General features: G+C 43.5%; 1 protein-coding gene across 1 annotated transcript in view; it reads right to left on the reverse strand.

Moving 5' to 3' along the window:
* The window catches only part of LOC122931619 (opticin-like), a 242378-nt gene extending 233098 nt beyond the window's left edge, over nucleotides 1-9280 (reverse strand). Inside the window, exons 1-3 of the mRNA XM_044285695.1 lie at nucleotides 9254-9280; nucleotides 8579-8648; nucleotides 1121-1279 (exon numbers count right to left, since the gene is read on the reverse strand). Coding sequence (XP_044141630.1) covers nucleotides 1121-1279; nucleotides 8579-8648; nucleotides 9254-9280 — 256 coding nt within the window. The remainder of the gene's footprint in view (nucleotides 1-1120; nucleotides 1280-8578; nucleotides 8649-9253) is intronic.
* Nucleotides 9281-14939: the final 5659 nt, after the last annotated feature.

Consider the following 14939-nt stretch of genomic DNA (forward strand, 5'->3'; position numbering starts at 1 on the left):
CATTTGATGCAATGAGGGTGTCATCATTGGACTTGTTTCACCCAAACTCTGGTCTGTTCCGTGGTTAGACCCTCCCTGACTGCTTTGACTGAAAGGGACAGACAGTGGCAAAGCAATCAGAGAGGGGTTGGCCACAGAAAGGTGTTAAACCTGAGTGCAATGTGAGCAATGGTGACATCCTCATTGTACCAAAGGCCTAATTTGCATATTAAAGGGTTTCTATCACTTCGTTGCACATATTTAGCTGTCAGACACTAGCGATCCGCTAGTGTCTGCTCTGCCCAACCATCCTAATATAATTGCTTTTGGGGCAGCCGTTTTGCTAAAAAAAGAACTTTTATTAATATGCTAATGAGCCTCTAGGTGCTATGGGGGCGTCATTAGCACCTAGAGGCTCCGTTTACCTTCAGAAACTGCCGCCGCCCAGCGCGTCCCTCCAGCCCGCCCATCTCCTCCTGAATGCGATCCTCCTTGTGAGCGTATGTATTCTGCGCATGCGCAGTGAATGTCTGACCGCTTCCTTGCTCAGACATCTCCACTGCGCCTGCGCGATGACGCCATAGTGCTCCGAGGAACAGGCGCAGTGGAGATGTCTGAGCAGGGAAGCTGTCAGACATTCACTGCGCATGCGCCGAATACAGGCGCTCACAAGGAGGATCGCATTCAGGAGGAGATGGGTGTGCTGGAGGGACCCGCTGGGCAGCGGCAGTTTCTGAAGGTAGACGGAGCCTCTAGGTGCTAATGACGCCCCCATAGCACCTAGAGGCTTATTAGCATATTAATAAAAGTTCTTTTTTTTAGCAAAACGGCTGCCCCAAAAGCAATTATATTAGGATGGTTGGGCAGAGCAGACACTAGCGGATCGCTAGTGTCTGACAGCTAAATATGTGCAGCGAAGTGATAGAAACCCTTTAAGAAAATGTATCATCACTCATGAATAGAGGCTTGGATCAACAAAAGAAAAACAGTGTTTTTAAGCAGGTAATCCACAGCTATGTGTTTATGCAAAAAATATGATAGGAAGGTACCTGGAGACAGATTCCTTTTATATTACTTAGTTCAACTTAGTAAAAAAGCATATATGTAGGTGGAAATCTTTAAGAACAGTAAAATCACATACCAAGTCCTGCAAAGTTTTTGGATTGAATATCACTAATCTTGTTAAATCGGGCATACAAGTAGGTAGTCTTCTTTGGTAATGAAGGGAGAGTTGTCAGATCCACATCATCACAATAAACAGATGTACCAAGACATACACACACTAGGCAAGTTGGAAGACCTACAAGGAAAGGAGAAAGATAAGAATTTGCTAAATATAAGATTAAAGCTACTTTCACAGTAGCAAAAACACTTCCGTTACTCTGATAATACAACCATCGGCATCCGTTATGAATGGATCCTGTTGTATTAACTTTAACATACCCAAGACGGATCCGTCATGACCTCGATTGAAAGTCAATGGGGGACGGATTAGTTTTCTATTGTCAGATTGTGTCCCCATTGACTTGCATTGTGGGTCATGACGGATCCGTTTTGCTCCGCATCCCAGGATGGAAAGCAAACCGCAGCATGCTACTCTCCGTTATGAGAACAGAATGCATTTTGGAGCATTCTGTTCTGTTCTGTTCCATTTCGTTCCCATTAACAATAAATAAGGACAAAACGTAATCATTTTTTTCCGGTATTGCGACCATATGCCGGATCTTAATACCGGAAAATAGAAACGCTAGTGTGAAAGTAGCTTAAATTCTAATATGAGATTATCAAAATAGTAACATATTAACATAGTTTATAAGGCTGAAAAAAGACATCTGTCCATCCAGTTCAGCCTGTTATCCTGCAAGATGACCTGCAAGTTGATCCAGAATAGGTAGAAAAAAAATTCCTTCCCGACTCCAATCAGGCAATCAGAATAACTCCCTGGATTAGCAACCCCTCTCTAGTAGCTATTGCCTGTAATATTATTACACTCCAGAAATACATCCAGGCCCCTCTTGAACTCTTTTAGTGAATTCACCATCACCACCTCCTCAGGCAGAGAGTTCCATAGTCTCATAGCTCTTACCGTAAAGAATCCTCTTCTATGTTTGTGTACAAACCTTCTTTCCTCCAGACGCAGAGGATGTCCCCTCGTCACAGTCACAGTCCTGACCCCTAATATATTTAAACATAGTTATTAGATCTCCCCTGAGTCATCTTTTTTTCTAAAGTGAATAACCCTAATTTTGATCAACTCTCAGGGTACTGTAGTCCATCCATTCTAGTTATTACTTTAGTTGTCCTTTTGCTGAATCTTCTCCAGCTCTGCTATGTCTGCCTTGTTCACAGGAACCCAGAACTGTACACAGTGCTCCATGTGTGGTCTGACTAGGGATTTGTAATGTGGTAGGATATGTTCTTATCACGGGCATCTATGCCCCTTTTGATGCAACTGTCACCACCAGACATCTGAGAAGCTCTGACAGATGCCTTTCAGAACCTCCTCCTTGAGCTTCCTTTGTTTTGCTTTCAGTTCCTCATCTCGTTAGCCTCTCTCAGCTGTCATGTAGTTGTACTGATTGCATCCCTTTAAATTCCTCCCCATAGTGCATCAGTTTGCGGTTTATATTACTTCCTGGAGTGTGTGTGCGCATGCTGATCCTACTTCCCAGTCTTCTACAAGATAAGTGTTGTGCATTAATTTGTGTTTTTCTGTTTGCTGGATCCCAGGTGACCCTGACTCCCTCCGTATCTAGTGTAGGGAGCCGGTGGTCGTGTCCCCTCACTATTATAGGGTGTTCAGGTGTTATACAGTCGAGGTACGAGGGTATGCGATCATCTACCATTGGGATTTTCGCATAGGCTGAGCAGTCAGGGAGAGTGCCAGGTCTGATGCAGGGGTCTCCCTTTTTGTTCCTTAGTTTTGGATCCAGTGAGTTGTATATTCATTTTGTGTTGTCTTGTTTCCTGTACACCTTCCGTGACAGCAACCCATTATCTTATTGGCCTTGGCAGCAGCTGCCTGACACTGGTTTCTACAGCTTTATTTACTGTTCACAAAAATTCCTAGGTCCTTTTCCATGTCAGTGTTGCCCAGTGTTTTACTATTTAGTATGTACTGGTGACTTGCATTATTCTTTCCTATGTACAAACCCTTACATTTGTCAGTGTTAAACTTTATCTGTCACTTCTCTCCCCAAGCCTCCAATCTATCCAGATCCATCTGTAGCAGTATACTGTCCTCTTCCGTGTTAATTTAAATTACTTTACACAATTTATTGTCATCTGCAAAAATGTATATTTTACTGCGCAAGCCTTCTTCAAGATGATTAATAACTATATTGAAGAGAATAGGGCCGAATACTGACCCGTGTGGTACCCCGCTAGTGACCCAATCTGAATGTGTACCATTAATAACCATCCTCTGTTTTCTATCACTGAGCCAGTTACCCACATACAGACATTTTCACCCAGTCCAAGCATTCTCATTTTATATAATAATCGTTTATGTGGTACAGTATCAAATGCTTTGGAGAAGTCCAGATATACAACATCTAATGATTCGCAGCGGTCAAGTCTAGAACTTACCTCTTCGTAGAAACTGATTAAATTAGTTTGACATGACCGATCCCTCATGAAGCCATGCTGATATGACATGATTTGCTTATTTTCATTGAGGTACTCCAAGATAGTATATCTTAGAAAACCTTCAAACAGTTTACCCATGACCGATGTTAAACTTACCGACTTATAGTCTCTAAGCTCTGTTTTTGGACACTTTTTGAATATGTGCCAATCCTGTGGAACACTTCCTGTCGGTATAGAGTCCTTAAATATCAGAAATAAAGGTCTGTCTATGACATTAATTAATTTGATTTGTCAATTTTTATCTTTTTAAGACGCTGCTGTACTTCTTCCTGGGTCAGACAGGGCACTTTTAATGGGGAATTTACTTTTGCATTCTGCATTTCATCTGATACATCTAATAGCTTTGCTTTCTCCTCATTACTCTCTGCAACTCCCCCCTCATCACTTTGTAAAGGTCCCAACACCTTTTAGATTTATCATTACCATTTATATAATTGAAGAACATTTTAGGGTTCGTTTTACTCTCTTTGGCAATAAAAGAGGACCTTTCATCTGTTTTACTTTTAGGATACCTACTCCTATTCTTGCTGGATGCTGATGCTGCCAATCATTTTTATTTTGTTTTAAACATTGCCGCTACGCCCTGCTGCTCCCTCCTGAAGTTTTCGCGCTTAGTATGTAAATACTGAGCATCGGAACAGGGAGGAGGAGACGCCAGGGTTTCTCAATTGGTGTCTCCTTCTCCCTTGCTGTGCCGCAATTCACTCACATCGGAGAATGTAACAGCCAGGGAGGAAAAACTGTCTGTTGATGCTCTCAAATGTGATTGGATCGTGGCACAGCCAGGGAGAAGGAGACGCCCATTGAGATACCCATGAGTCTCCTCCTCCCTGTATACTTAGCGAGAGAACTTATGGAGGGCGCAGAGGGTCATAGGGGCGATGTTTAAAAAAAAAACTGGGTGGCAGCATCAGCGGGGGGGGGGGGGGGGTACCCCGCAAGTACAGGTATGTACCTCCTATAAGTAAAACAGATGAAAGGTACTCTTTAATCTCTCTATCTAGTTTGGCTGCTTTTATTTGTCTTTTACATATTCCATTTTTTTCCTTCTAATTTCTTTACATTTCTATTTATCCAGATTTTTTTTCTTGTTCCTTGCCCTTTTATTTCCATAAGGTATGTACCTCTCACAATAAGATTTTAGGATGCTTTTAAAAATATCCAATTTTGTAGCTGTATTTTTATTTTTTAGGACTTTGTCCCAGTTAGTTAGACCTATTTCCTCTCTTAGTTGGCTAAATTTAGCTTTTTTGAGGTTTTGTATTTTTGTTCCTCCTTGAAGAAACATTCTTCTTAATGACAATTGGAAGGTTGTTACTTTATGGTCACTATTTCCCAGGTGTCCCCCAACTTGCACATCTGTTGTTCTGTCAGGTCTATTGGTTAATACTAAGTCCAGTGTGGCCGTCACTCTAGTCGGGTCCTGAAACAGTTGGGAAAGGTAATTGTCTTTGGTTATTGCCAAGAACCTGTTTCCTTTATGAGATGTACAGGTTTCAGTTTCCCAGTCTATATCTAGGTAGCTGAAGTCCCCCATAACAACGACCTCATTATGATTTGCCGTCTATTTCGTTTAGAAGTAGATTTTCTGCGGACTCTGGTATATTAGGTGGCTTATAATAAACTAATATTAGTATTTTATTATTGTTTTTTCCTCCATGTATTTCTACCCACAGTGACTCCACATGTGCATGTCCCTCACTTATATCTTCCCAGAGTGTGGGCTTTAGACAGGACTTTACATAAAGGCAAACTGCTCCTCCTCTCCGGTTTTGACGATTCTTTCTAAACAGACTGTAGCCCTGTACGTTAACCGCCCAGTCATGGCTTTTATCCATGTCTAATTTATTCCCTCTATGTCATAGACCTCCTCACACATCACTAATTCCAGTTCACCAGTTTTATTAGTCAGGCTTCTGGCATTAGTGTACATACAATTAAGAGGTTTATGTATATTTTTACCCTACACCTTACCTTCTGAACTGTTCTTGTCCCTCTTTCCATTCCTCCCCCAGTTCCATTATCTTGCCCCAGGTTTTGTCACAATCCCTCCCATGACAGAGGTTAGAAGATCTGAGAGACTTGCATCATGTGAGGTTATCTGACAGCCTCTCGGTTTTCACTTTCCATTTTTGTTGTTGGTATGACCACACCTCTTGTTTCAGGGGTAGCTTGTGGTCATTACTTTTCCTCTATTTAGTCTGGACTCACACTTCTTACTATGCGGTTGATATTATCTGCCTGGAGTCAGAAGAGCTAGTGTGTTGTCCTCTTCTGCGTTCCTGCTTATTCCTGTATTTTGGTTAAATTAATATACATTTTTGTTGCATCACTACCGTACACTCTGTTATTTACTGATTGAGATTCCGTGTTGTTTCCTGTTGAGGAGCGGGGTATTGGGTACAGCATTATAGGGAAAAAGTTGATTTATTTTTTAATTTAGCAGAAGGCTGGGAACATAACAAAATGTTATGGAGGGAGGAAAATTGAGACCTGTCAGGGAGACTACTGGTTCGTTCATCTGGGAAGGAACCAGTAGTCTGAGACCCTGTCACTATGCCTAGGGCTTTTCAGGGTTTCTAGGGTCTAGGTATCCAGTGTTCGAATATTTCCACCTTCAGGGTCTATTCATACTGACAGGAGTCAGGGCTAGGTTTAGAGTTTCCTAGGTGGTGACCTTTTCCTTTCCCTAGCCGTGAGGCCTAGTTTTGGGTAATTTTCCTTCTGTTGTCATTTTGGTGTTCCTTCCCTCCCCCTACATAGTGACATTATCAACCTCCACAAAAAAAAAACATTTTGTTTGTGTCAGGGTAGTGATGGATACTATTTCTGCACTGGTCGAACAACTGCAGGGACTGTCTTTGGGGGTAGCTGACGTCCGCACAACCGTCTCACAGATCCAGAGACCACAGGCAGCTGGTTCTGGCAGCGGGAACCAGGCCTGCCCTGAACCTAGGGTTGCTATCCCGGACAGATTTTCCGGGGAAGTGACAACTATTCGGTTCAGGGAGTCATGCAAATGATATTTTAGACTACGTCCTTACTCTTCTGGGGACGATAGTTAAAGAGCGGGTATAATCATTTTGTTACTTAAAGGTAACACTCAATCTTGGGCTTTTTTGTTGCCGACCAGATCACAGTCCCTCCGGTCTACGATGACCCAGATCAGATCTCCCTGGCTGAGACTAAGTTGCGTGGCTTACGGCAGGGAGAGCGTTCTGCAGAGACCTATTGCTCTGAATTTAGGAGCTAGGCTATGGATACGGAGTAGAATGATCTAGCTCTCCGTAGTCAATTTTGTCAAGGGTTATCCGAGAGCCTGAAGGACGCTTTGGCGTTTCACAAATATCTTTAGTCGTTGGAAGTGGCCATGTCCCTTGCTGTACGTGTACATATTCATATGCATGGATTGACAACAAGTGCATTAGACAAAAATATAGTGGTGTTTGCTATTGATTCCGCTCCTCTCACACAGAAATGTTTATCACAAATTGTGCAGGACATCTGTTTAAAGATGGGTGATTTTCATAAAAAATTCATTTAGTATTTTGTGCTGGATGGTCTGCCTGCTCCCTTGGTGTTAGGGTTACCATGGTTAAGCAAACATAACCCTACCATCGATTGGCAAGCGAGATATATTCTTGATTGGAGTGATTATTGTATAGACAACTGTCTTAGCACTTCACTTTCTGTGGTAGCCACTAAAGTTATACCTTCGTTTATTTCAAATTTTTCTGATGTATTCTCTGAAAAGGGAAACCAGGAGTTATCTCCACATCGGGAGTATGATTGCCCGGTCAACCTTGCTCCCAGAGCTAGGTTGCTCAAGTCTTAGTTGTATAATCTTTCTGAACCCGAAAGAGCAGCCATGAGAGAATATATCACCGAGAGTTTGGCTAAAGGCCATATTAGACCATTCAAATCCCCAGTGGATGCAGGGTTCTACTTTGTTAAGAAAAAGGATGGAACTCTTAGGCCATGTTTGGACATCCATGAGCCTAACCGCACTACTGTTTTTGATCCTTATCCTCCGCCTTTGATCCCAGATTTGTTCAATCAGATTGTCGGTGCCAAGGTGTTCTCGAAGTTGGATTTGAAGGACAGATATAATCTGATAAGGATCAAGGAGGGGGATGAATAAAAGAGCAGCCATGCGAGAATATATCACCGAGAGTTTGGCTAAAAGTCATATTAGACCATCCAAATCCCTAGTGGATGCAGGGTTCTACTTTGTTAAGAAAAAGGACGGAACTCTAAGGCCATGTTTGGACTTCTGTGAGCTTAACCGTATTACTGTCCGTGATCCTTATCCCCTTCCTTTGATCCCAGATTTGTTCAATCAGATTGTCGGTACCAAGGTGTTCTCGAAGTTGTATTTGAGGGGAGCATATAATCTGATAGGGATCAAGGAGGGGGATGAATGGAAGATGGCCTTTAATACCCCTGAGGGTCAATTTGAAAATATGGTAATGCCTTTTGGGTTAATCAATGCTCCTGCGGTTTTTCAACATTTCATCAATTACATCTTTCTTCATCTGATAGGCAGGTTTGTTGTGGTGTATCTGGATGATATTCAGATTTATTCTCCTGACATGGAGACGCATCGGGATCACGTGAGACAGGTGTTGTTAATCCTAAGAGAGAATAAACTGTATGCTAAGATGGAGAAGTGTTTATTTGCAGTTCCGGAAGTGCAATTCCTGGGCTACCAACTCTCATCTTCAGGTTTTCGTATAGATCCTGAAAAGGTCCATGCAGTGTTTTGGGATCGACCCGCTTATGCGTTTTTTGGGGTTCACCAACTACTACCGTAATTATTTTTTTAAATACTCGACGATTGCTAAACCTTTAACGGACATGACTAGGATAGGTCCGGATGTCTCAGTATGGTCGGATGAGGCATTGCAAGCCTTTTCAGCTGAAAAGGAATGTTTTGCTTCTGCTCCTATACTTATGCAACCTGATGTGTCACAGCCTTTAATTGTGGAAGTTAACGCATCAGAGATAGGGGTAGGAGCAGTCTTGTTGCATGGTCATTCACCTACTAAATGGCACCCATGTGCTTTCTTCTCGAAGAAGCTCTCTGCTGCTGAGAAAAATTATGACATGGGTAATAGAGAGTTGCTGGCCATTAATTTGGCTTTTGAGGAATGGCGTCATTGGTTGGAAAGAGCGATTCATCCTGTTACGGTAATTACCGATCACAAAAATCTGTCTTATCTGGAGTCGGCTAAATGCCTGAACCCAAGACAGGCCAGATGGTCGTGGTTTTTTACCAGATTTAATTTCATTGTCACCTATCGCCCTGGGGTTAAGAATGTCAAGGCGAATGCTTTGTCACATAGCTTTCCTGGGGGGAGGGTGATTCAGGGGACCCTGCTCCGATATTGGCTGATGGGGTGGCAATATCCACCCTTTATCCCGACCTTGAGGCAGAAGTGTTGGAGGCCCAGGGAAATGCACCGGATTCCTGCCCTCTGGGGAAGTTGTTTGTTTCTGCTGAACATCACTGTACGATTCTCACAGGACACCCTAGGAGCAGATCCCCTGTCAATCTCATTTCTCATAGATTCTGGTGGCTGGGGTTGCGTAAATGTGTTGAGGGTTATGTGTCAGCTTGTGGTACTTGTGCACGTGCTAAGGTCTTCAGCATCTCTACTTCCGTTGTCCATCTCGTCCCTACCTTGGACTCATTTGTACATGGATTTTATCACAGATTTGCTAAATTCCTCAAGTAAAACTGATTCTGGTGATTGTTGATCGCTTCAGCAAGATGTCGTACTTTATAGCATGAAGTGTTTATCGATAACATTGTGAAGCTACATGGTATTCCCTCTGATGTGGTGTCCGATAGGAGGACTTAGTTTGCTTCAAAATTCTGGAAAGCGTTCTGTACTCGCCTGGGGTACAATTGTCCTTCTCTTCGACCTTTCATCCTCAATCAAACGGACGATCATTTTTGTCTTTGGCCAAGTTTGCCAGAAATAACCGTCCCCTGATAAGTCACCCTTTTTTGGGGCACATAGGTTCAATCCGCAGTTTGGCACATTTTCTGGTACTAAGACTTCTGGTATACCTGAAAAGGAAAGATTTTGCTCTTCTTTGTCATCTATTTGATGGAAAATTCAAAATAATAATAAAAAAAAGATGGGCAACAAGTATAAATATATGGCTGACAAGAGATGCATGAGTGGTCTGGACCTGAGAGTGGGTTCAAGGTTTATGATTATTATTGTGGGGGGTTCAGTCAGCACAACCCTATGCAGGTGCACATTGCTATGGCGAAATTATTATTATTTTTATTATTATTATTGTTGATATAAGATCTCTGCTATTATTAACCCAGTAGCCTTTCATCTTGAACTTCCGCAGGCTTTAAAAATTCATAATGTTTTCCACAAATCATTGCTGAATAGATATGTCGAACTTGCTGAACCGTCCTTCATGCCTCCCGCTCCTTTCATGGTGGATAGTAATCTTAAATTTCAGATCTCCAAGATAGTAGAGTCACAAATTCTCCATAGATCCCTCCAATATCTCGTTTACTGGAAGGGTTGCAGTCCAGAGGAGAGAATGTGGGTTCCAGCGGCTGACATCAATGCTAGTCGCCTTGTGAGAGCCTTTCACAGGGCTCATCTGCATAAGGTCGGTCCTAGGTGCACGGAGGTCACCTGTAGAAGGGGATACTGTCACATCCCTCCTGTGACAGAGGTTAGAAGATCTGAGAGACTTGCATCACGTGAGGTTATCTGACAGCCTCTCGGTTTTCACTTTGCATTGTTGTTGTTGGTATGACCACACCTCTTGTTTCAGGTGTAGCTTGTTGTCATTACTGTTCCTCATACAGTTGATATTATCTGCCAGGAGTTATAAGAGCTGGTGCGTTGTCCTCTTCTGAGTTTCTACTCATCCATTTTCTATTGAAGATAAGCGTGCTCCCCTTTGTATTTTGTTTTCCCCTTTTTCTCATTGTTTCCTAGGCCTCAGAGAGACAATGCTTCGTTCAGCTGGGAAGGAACCAGTGGTCTTAGAACCTGTCACTACACCTAGGGATTTTCAGGGTTCCTAGGGCCTAGGTATACGGTGTATGAATATTTTCACCTTCAGGGTTTATTCATACTGACAGGAGTCAGGGCTAGGTTTAGGATTTAATGGGTGCTGACCTTTTCCTTTCCATAGCTGTGAGTAGTGATGGACGAACATCGGCCGGAATGATTTGCGAACGTGATCAAATGTTCACGAACCGCAAGTTTGCGGCAGGCCCCATCCACTTTAATGGCAGGCAAACCTGAAAAACCTTCAGGTCATATTTTCAGCCACCAAATACTTACAATAAGTGCACAAATTGTCCCACGACATGGACAGTGACATACCAGAGGGAGATCAATGGCAAAAATTTCCCCAAAAAATATGCATTTTAATCAGGGGCCATTTTTATGTGTCTTAAAGGGAAATTCTCAGAAATGTGCCCTGTTGGAGCCTAGAAAAACTTATTTTAGGCCACGGGATTACAGTCCTTAAAAATTAGGCATTCACCTGACATAAAAGAAATTGTGATTATGCGGCTCAAGGTACAATATGCGGTCAATGGATAAAAATATTAATGTCGGCCACTCGAGTACAGGCCCCAAACATTTGGCATGCACCGGACAGAGAAGAACAAGCAATTATGTGGCTGGAGGTACAGTACAGACCAAAAGTTTGGACACACCTTCTCATTCAAAGAGTTGTTTTTATTTTCATGACTATGAAAATTGTAGATTCACACTGAAGGCATCAAAACTATGAATTAACACATGTGGAATTATAAGCATAACAAAAAAGTGTGAAACAACTGAAAATATGTCATATTCTAGGTTCTTCAAAGTAGCCACCTTTTGTTTTGATTACTGCTTTGCACACTCTTGGCATTTTCTTGATGAGCTTCAAGAGGTAGTCACCTGAAATGGTTTTCACTTCATAGGTGTGCCCTGTCAGGTTTAATAAGTGGGATTTCTTGCCTTATAAATGGGGTTGGGACCATCAGTTGCGTTGTGGAGAAGTCAGGTGGATACACAGCTGATAGTCCTACTGAATAGACTGTTAGAATTAGTATTATGGCAAGAAAAAAGCAGCTAAGTAAAGAAAAACGAGTGGCCATCATTACTTTAAGAAATGAAGGTCAGTCAGTCCGAAAAATTGGGAAAACTTTAAAAGTTTCCCAAGTGCAGTCACAAAAACCATCAAGCACTACAAAGAAACTGGCTCACATGCGGACCGCCCCAGGAAAGTAAGACCAAGAGTCATCTCTGCTGTGGAGGATAAGTTAATCCGAGTAACCAGCCTCAGAAATTGCAGGTTAATAGCAGCTCAGATTAGAGAGCAGGTCAATGCCACACAGAGTTCTAACAGCAGACACATCTCTAGAACAACTATTAAGAGGAGACTGTGTGAATCAGGCCTTCATGGTAGAATATCTGCTAGAAAACCACTGCTAAGGACAGGCAACAAGCAGAAGAGACTTGTCTGGGCTAAAGAACACAAGGAATGGACATTAGACCAGTGGAAATCTGTGCTTTGGTCTGATGAGTCCAAATTTGAGATCTTTGGTTCCAACCACCGTGTCTTTGTGCGACGCAGAAAAGGTGAACGGATGGACTCTACATGCCTGGTTCCCATCGTGAAGCATGGAGGAGGAGGTGTGATGGTGTGGGGGTGCTTTGCTGGTGACACTGTTGGGGATTTATTCAAAATTGAAGGCATATTGAACCAGCATGGCTACCACAGCATCTTGCAGCGGCATGCTATTCCATCCGGTTTGCGTTTAGTTGGACCAACATTTATTTTTCAACAGGACAATGACCCCAAACACACCTCCAGGCTGTGTAAGGGCTATGCTATTTGACCATGAAGGAGAGTGATGGGGTGCTGCGCCAGATGACCTGGCCTCCACAGTCACTGGACCTGAACCCAATCGAGATGGTTTGGGGTGAGCTGGACCGCAGAGTGAAGGCAAAAGGGCCAACAAGTGCTAAGTATCTCTGGGAACTCCTTCAAGACTGTTGGAAGACCATTTCAGGTGACTACCTCTTGAAGCTCATCAAGAGAATGCCAAGAGTGTGCAAAGCAGTAATCAAAGCAAAAGGTGGCTACTTAGAAGAACCTAGAATATGACATATTTTCAGTTGTTTCACACTTTTTTGTTATGTATATAATTCCACATGTGTTAATTCATAGTAGAAGGTGTGTCCAAACTTTTGGTCTGTACTGTATATTAGATGGTCATTGGATATCAATTTTACTGCAGGCTAGTACAAATAGTTGTCAAATACATATGTTTAAAAGAACAAAAAATATAAAGTTGGATTAAAAACATGTCTAACGAAATCCCCCCTCTTAAAAAACAAAAACAAATGATAATAGTTGAAATTCGATAACACTTGGTCGTCACAGGTCACGGGTCCTCAGAGGTCCCAAACATTAGCCATTCAACGGACAGAAAAGGCCTTTTATGACGCTGTATTTACCTAGGACAGGGACCATTATTTGTTCTGGGTGCTGGCGGATATATGTGGGCTGTCATGAGGAAATTCAATTAAACATGGTCGTCACAGGTATTGAATTCCTCTGAGATCCATGCCTTATTCATTTTTAGAAATGTGATGTAGTCCACACTGTCGTGAGCTATGCGAGTGCGCTTATCGGTCACGATTCCCCCTTCTGCACGGAACGTCATTTTGGACAGTACACTCGACGAGAGGCAAGCCAAGAGATCCATGGCAAAGCCTGCACACCCAGTAGTCAAGGGGTTCCTCGCTTCTCAGAGTGTCCACATGGGCCGTTAACCCGATGTAGTCGGACACCTGTCGGTCTAGGCGTTCCCTGAGGCTGGATTCGAAGAGCGGCTGTGGATGGGTTGGCTGCAAGAATGATCTCATATCTGAAGTGACCAACATATCTTCAAACTGCCCTTTTCTTGTATGAGCTGTAGGATTGGTACTCGCAACTGTTTCTCTATGAGTGGAAATTTCTCTGCCAGTGCCCGCAACAGCAGAATGCAGCATCTCTCGCAGCCAGGCCTGGAAATGCTGCATTCTGCCAGCCCTCTGTGATGCTGGTAGCATGTCTGCCATTTTGTGTTTGTACCGGGGGTCTAAGTATGTTGCCACCCAGTACTGGTCCATGCCCTTTATGCTTTTTATACGGGGGCCCTCTTCAAACAGCATGAAGGCCCTCATTTGCACTAAATTGGAAGCATTGGAGCAGCCGGGCTCTTGCTCATCACCCAGGAGAATGTCATCCACGGTCTCCTCCCCCCATCCATGGACAACACAAGGGATCGCAGAAAAGCTTAAAGCCTGCTCTTCTTGCTCCTCCTCCTCCCTCCAGGCACCATCCTCCTCTGACTCCTCTTCAGACTCCTTCTGACTTGTCTCAGATGGAGTAGCCCCCCATGGGAATTCATTCAGCATTGCGACTTCCTCATCTTCATGCTCCTCAATGGCTTGATCAATGACACAACGCAATGCAGGCTCCAGAAAGAAGGTGTAAGGTCAGTGATGGCACCCTGGTAGCGACTGACCAGTTTAGTGATCTCATCAAATGGCCGAAGCAGTCTGCATGCGTTGTGCATGAGCAGTCATTGGTGAGGTAAGAAAAATGGCCTGAGATTTTCCTGGCCTGCCGCAAGACATCCTGGACTCCGGGGTATTTTGCAGCGAATCGCTGCACGACTACGTTTAGGACATGTGCCATTCACGGCACATCTGTCATTTTGCTTTATTTCAGTGCGCTCAGCAAATTGGGGGTGTCAAATTGAGTGGGGTTAGCCACTGATTGGCCTGTGACCCGCAAAGCTGAAAGGAGTGCAGGACCAGTGTGGCTCTTGGCTTCCAGGCACAAAAGCAACAGCACAGCATGGCAACGTCTCACCTGGCACGTCAAATAGGTTCTGGGAGGCTTGTGGGGTACAGCACAAGAGGCAGTAGCAGTGGAAAAGGAGGAGTTAGCCGAGGAGGAGATGGAGGATGAAGTAGGAGGAGGAGAAGAAGAGGCAGGCCTGCATGCAATCCGCCGCAGTAACATCAAATCCACAAGGGTGCCACGGTTTACACGCTTGACGGCCATCAGAAGGTTCACCCAATGGGCAGTAAAACATATCTACCTTCCCTGCCCGTGTTTGCTAAACCACGTGTCTGTAGTCAGATGTATCTTGGCACCGACACTGTGTGCCAGAGATATTAACTTGCCGCTGAATGTGGCCATATAGTTCAGGCCCTTCTGGGATAAATATTCCATCGCGATCTTCCATTGCGGTGTGCCAATGGCCACAC

This window comes from Bufo gargarizans, chromosome 3, assembly GCF_014858855.1.
Source record: "Bufo gargarizans isolate SCDJY-AF-19 chromosome 3, ASM1485885v1, whole genome shotgun sequence".
Taxonomy (NCBI): Eukaryota; Metazoa; Chordata; class Amphibia; order Anura; family Bufonidae; genus Bufo; species Bufo gargarizans.